We start from the raw sequence: 6,000 nt of genomic DNA, 5'->3' as shown, positions 1-6,000 counted from the left end.
AAAAAGGTTCTCAGCACTTAAAAACTCTTGATGACTTGCTTCAGAAATTAATTGTCCTCAGGATTAGCAATGTATGCCTAGCTTATACTCTAAATTTCAGTAACTTCAGATTCTTACTACTAGCTTTTAGACCTGTTTCAAATAGGAGCTGTTCATTGTAAATTTTCTGTACTATCTCCTCTGCTGTAGGCATAGCCATTTTCATATGCCATAATTAAGTTAGTTCTTCATTTGGGAAGCCTGTAGATGTGCTGCAGGGAAAAAGTATTGAGCATGGAGAAGCTGCAGTATTTTTCATCCCCAGGAAGCAGGCTTCAAAGGCTGCTATAGCTAAGCTTTCAATGGCCGAACCTTTCAAGCCTTCATGACTCATTATGCAGAAATATCTTGGTTTTGAATGCTTCCCTGGAGTTCATTCTCTCTTTCAATGCAAAAGAACTCTTTCTGGGCCTGAAAGAGCTTGTTTTATTTTTATCAAGGATAAGTTCAAAGACAGAGGGTTAAGAATGATTCAATGGATAGGAGACGATGGACCAACACCAAAAGATTATTATGGTTATTTGCTTAAGAGAAAAGCTTGATTCTTCCTGCGTTTGATGCTTCTTTATTCCCCACTTGCCCACCCAGGTCTCACAGTGTGCTCTGTTCATAGACACCAATCAGATCACAGGTTTTACAGCATCTGCTATGGCCAGAGTCACACAGAACCACAGGAAGATGAAGCTGCCCACCTTAGGTATGTGGCAGAGAATCAGGCATCTGACATTGTTTGAAGAGGTGTGGCTGTGTCACCAGGGTGCCTGGATGACTTTGCCAAAGCTGTGGTGTGTCCCAGGTGGGTTGTTGAGTGGGGGCAGCTTCAGGAGCATATTGAGGGCTTGGCTTGACAAAGCAGAACCATCATGGCAATGAGGGGTCCTGGTGTATAGCTGGAATCACTTTTCAAATCTTTCTCTTACAGTTCTCAGAGATGGGCTCTCCATAATGCTTCAGTTATGAAGGAAGAAGGGAAGCTGAATTGGTTTTTTGCAATGGAGAAGACAGAGGGAGAAACACCAGCACTGTGGCTCCCACCTTGTTGCTTATCTCCCTGCCAACATGTGTCCCATATCCTCTCTGTGCTGTATTAAGGAAAGGAAAAGCTTTGACATCTGCTTTCTTACATCATCTTTTCCAATTTTGCACCCGATAACCCCCTGGTGAAAAGAGGAACAATGACTTCATATAGCTGCTGCTTGATTCTTTTGCTGTTTACCTGGAGCACTGCTGCCTATGGGCCAAACCAACGGGCACAGAAGAAGGGAGACATTATTCTTGGGGGATTGTTCCCCATTCATTTTGGAGTGGCTGCTAAAGACCAGGATCTAAAATCAAGGCCAGAATCAGTGGAGTGTATAAGGTAAGCTGGTAAAAGGGAAAATAAAAAGTTTTGGTGGGGAAGTCTTCACGTTTCTTGACTTTATATTGTGTAAATATGGTCTGTAATCTGATGCTTGCGATTGGAAGGTATGATGTAAATAATGGAAAAAACAAGTGTGTATGTTAAACAGTGACATAAATATTGTTTGGACACTAAAAGAGGGCAATCTTTGTACAGCCTGAAGCTGCCAAAACATTCATATACTGATCTATCTGGCCATTCACAGGGAACATTTGAATAGCATCTGAAAATTAGCTTCCCTAGCAGGTCAGAAAATTACCAATAGTGCCTTTAGTTAATTTGATAAAGAAATTCATGGCCAAATAATTTAGAAATCAATTTTTTGTCCGGTTCCGCCTGTCATCTTCTAAGGCTTTAAAAACTGTTAAGTTGCCTAAACAAGTGAAAATGTTAAAGTGACATAGGTCAGGGCTTTTGAAAAATCCCAGTGAATGTCTCTTTAGGACTTTGTAAAAGTCCTAAACTTTAGACCAGGCTTACCTCACCCAGAGTTCTTCTCTTTTGTGTAAACAACACATCTATGTTTTGTCTTAAGTGTTTGGGACTTAACCTTGGAGTGAGAAATGCACATGAAAACAATTTCTCTTATTATTGAAGTGTAGGCATGATAAAACTTGAGGAATTTTTAACATTACAAGCCTGCACATAATACACAGAACAAGTGGAAAGTGTGAGAGAAACTGCTGCAACTGGAGCATCATATAAACAAAATATAGGAAATTAATGTGGATTTCTGTCATGACAATGCATAAGAAAACATTTAATTGTTATGAGACTTCTGTTACCATGTGTGAAGAACTGTGTATCTGGAATTATTTGGACTTCTCGTCCCAGGCTGAGGATCTAGTACAGTTTTGTTGCAGAGGGCAATGAAGGAGGGCTGAGAGCATTCCTGTTACACTCACAGATTTCAGGTGTGTTTTCCCATTGAGACCCTGAGCAAGACAGGTCCATCTAGGTTATGAGATCATCCCCAGAACCTGTCACAAGGAGCACACTCAGGGATCAATAAGCAGGGATTATTTTGGCTTCTTCTGTGTGTGCGCAGGAACGTTGTGAACTAAATGTATGTGCAATGTCTATTTCATGGAGCAAGAATCTCTGCCAGCTTTTCAGCATTTTTTTCTCTCTCAAATGCATTATTTTAAAAGTGGAATGCTGGAAAGCAATGGATGTTTTCAGCTCTATTTTCTTCTTCTCCTGCTCCAGCTGGCAGGCAGAACAATGCACATATTTGCAAACTAAACAGCTTTCACTTCTATCGACTCTGGGTCAGCCTCAGTGGCTGTCTTGACATGGTCACATTATTGGAAGAGATGGCTGGAAAATGTTCTGCCACAAGTACTACAAGTGTGTGGTTGCCAAAAGGCGTGTTAATGAGATAGCACTGCCAACAACAGGCAAATCCTGAAAAGCCAGACTAGCTTTTTTAAGGACACAATGGGAGACCCTTCTGGGTGGCTTACAATCTGCTAAAAGGTATCCTCCAGCTGAAATATGTCTGGATAAAATCCCTGTCCTTTTTACCTTTGCACCAAGAATATGTAGGTGCAAAAGAGAAAAAAAATATCTGCAGAGGCAGGCATTTGTGGCACATACCCTTCAGGAAGTTGGATAAATTGTGAATTGATAGTATAGTTGATAGTTGCAGTTGGAGAAAGAATGAAGATCAGAGATTAGCTGCAGAGGTAGTAGAAACCACAAAAGGAACAAAGGGATGATTGGACTAGAAATAACTGGAAGTTGCTTCATTGCACACATCTTTACCAGAAAATGTCCATTTGCAGGAAATGTTTAATTCAAAAGAGGTTGGATTAATAAGACCTTTTGAGATTGGTCATCAGGTCTTAATGATGGAGGTAATAAATACATGGGAATGTTGGTGTGTATTCCTTGTTATTGGTACACATCAAATTGAGAGCAGATATTTTTTCTGAAAGGATTTTCTATTTTAAGCAGTATTGGAGTCAGAAAATTCCTCCTGCTCAAGTTGTACAGAAATGTCTCAACACAGCCATGGTAGTCATTTTTTGTTTTGGACCCTGTGATCAGGCATTAGCCTGTGGCAGGGTTGTGCATGCTGACTCTAGGCGTTCAATATATTCTTCAAGTTTTTTGCTAAAATCTTACATTATCACATGTGAGTTTCCTAGGTTCCAGGCAACTGACTCATCTGGAATTATCAAACTTGCATTTTTGGGGGCAGAAAAGAAAAATATAGGTTCTAGTTTCTTCACAAAGTAAGTCTCCTGGATCTTGTAGTGTCAAAAATTTCTGTAGGGTGTGAGATCCACAGATTAGCAAATGAGATAGAAATCCATAGGGAAATACAAATGTGACTGTATATGGCCAAACCAAAGGTGCTAAATCTGTCCCATACCTTTACCTGCCCTTGTTGCCCTTCTCTGAGCCTTCTCCAGCACTGGTGTATCTTTTCAAAGCTGAGGCTAGTAAGTTTTATACCCGCCCCCTTTTCAGATGGCTGCACACAGTTTTTAATCTCTTTATGATGTAGAAAAATGTGTTTCATATCACATAAGAAAATTAGAGCCAGGTCACTCTGGGATAATGAGCATCCTCTCTCTCCTCATGCTCTCTTGCAGCAGCAAATCATCAGACCATATGAAAAGCTCCACAACAAGACCTAAGGGTCCCACTGAAACCTGTGGGTGGTCTACTTTAGAGTTCAGAATCAAACAACTTTAGATAATGTGGTTTTCCTCTGTTTTGTGGGCTGTTCGAGCTGATCAGTGCTGCTTGGACATTTAGCTGTTTTCAGTGTCATACCTATGCTCCCAAACTGGGCTTCCCAATGGATAGGACAGCTGGGGCTTCTCAAAAAGGATAGGATAGTTTTCTCTCCACTTTCTCAGTTTTTATGTTCTTCATGCTCTTGTGGCTCAGCACCTTTCTCTCCAGCTCAGCAAACATCCTGGCCTGAACCTACTGTGCATACCTGGCACATGATTACTTAGAAACTATATACATAACTCAGCAGTGAAAGGAAAAGGGAACAGTAACAATCAGTTCCCCATTCTTTTTGTGCTGTTGCTACTGAAAAGCATCCTTGTGCTCTAAACACTGAACTGTAGAGTCCAAAGTGAAAATGTACCCATGATTGTGCCACATTAAATGTCAGATAGGAATACACAAAGCGAGAGCAGTTTTGTTTCCTGTTTGTTGTTTCAGCAAACAAGGATCCTACATTTGATATGAATATACCTCCTGTCTTTGTATGCCTCAGGTGCTGCTGCAGCAACTTTCCCTATAACATTTGCTGATGCATATCTGATGTGTGCAGGGGAAGCAGAGACAGAGCACAGCACCAGCAAGCCCTGACCCCCATTCCATTCCCTGTCAGCACCCCCATAGGCCTATTCATAACCTGATTTTTCTGCCCTTTCTTGATTTCAGGGAGATTAGCAGTTTTCTTGTATTCTGACCATCAGTCTAGCTAAGGTCCCACACTGTGACACAAAGCTTTCAAGCTGTGAAACTGTCCCCATGTCATAGTGCAGGACTTCACAGAGCGTGGCTCCAGGACTCTGTAGCCCACTGAGCCTCTCTGTCCATCTGAGAAAACAGAATTTTAATTCTAGCCCTTGCAGATGTATTTGCTAATTCCACTGCAGACCTGAATGTACAACAAGATATTTGGAATTTCTCTTCCCTAAGATGTAATTATATCATTTTTCTTCCATTCACCTTCTGAATTGTAATTTTTTTAATTTCTGATTTTCTTGGTTCTGCATAATTCCCCTCACCCACAGTCCTTGACTGCAAGAGTGGTAAGCAACTCATTATACCTATGACTGCAGGAATCCAACAAATGACTGAAGGTCCCCCCCTTGCATAGCTTAGAAATAACAGAAGCAGCAATAACGTGCAATTAATGTACTGGAAATCTAGAGAGGACAGAGAAATTAGTATGTGCATGCAACCACCAGGGAAAGAGGAGTGCTGGCGTGATCGAAAGGTGTATGCAGGCTTTGCCACCATTTCTGAATAGAAGTACCTGTCAGATATGGGGGGGGGGGGTAAGTGAAAGCTTTATTCAGAGCTTTCACATCACTTTCTCCTTTTTTTGCTTCATATTCCATTGCTTAGTACCTTGCAAGTGTGATAAATGAAGGTCATGAATACACATGAGGCTGTGAATTATTTCTTTATGGAGACTAGCAAGGATCAGGACCAATTTCCCTGCTGGATCCAGACAGTAAGAGCTGTTAAAACCAAACCACAGAAACAAACAGGGGATGGAGCTATGGGGAGCTTAAACCATGCAGACAGCTTGTGCCCCTTAATTTGCATAGCCTTGCTTTGAAACGTTGGCTGGGACATTTAAGCCATCCTGAACACCGTTTGACAGACATGTTTAGTTTCTAGCAAGCTGGTCTGCTGCACTGCTGTCCTCTGCAGGGGTGACAGCTACAGCGAGTATTGTTTCCAATTTCTCTCTCCCAGTTTGTGATCCTCCTTGGGAATTGAAAGATCAGTGGGTTGAATACTCTGAGAGGTGGGAGAACAAGTATCAGAGGGGAAACTTTAAGGAAGGAGTG

The 6,000-nt window shown here is 41.4% G+C and overlaps 1 protein-coding gene across 1 annotated transcript in view; it reads left to right on the top strand.

The window, feature by feature from the left end:
• Positions 1-1,214: 1,214 nt before the first annotated feature.
• CASR (calcium sensing receptor) overlaps positions 1,215-6,000 on the top strand; it is a gene marked incomplete at both ends in the record, with an annotated part of 39,722 nt that continues 34,936 nt past the window's right edge. The window contains one exon of the mRNA XM_084226408.1: positions 1,215-1,399. Coding sequence (XP_084082534.1) covers positions 1,215-1,399 — 185 coding nt within the window. The remainder of the gene's footprint in view (positions 1,400-6,000) is intronic.

Source organism: Fringilla coelebs (assembly GCF_963513975.1).
Source record: "Fringilla coelebs genome assembly, chromosome: 2".
In the NCBI taxonomy this organism is placed as follows: Eukaryota; Metazoa; Chordata; class Aves; order Passeriformes; family Fringillidae; genus Fringilla; species Fringilla coelebs.
Note: the sequence above shows the minus strand (reverse complement) of the source record. Positions and strands in the feature narration are given on the sequence as shown.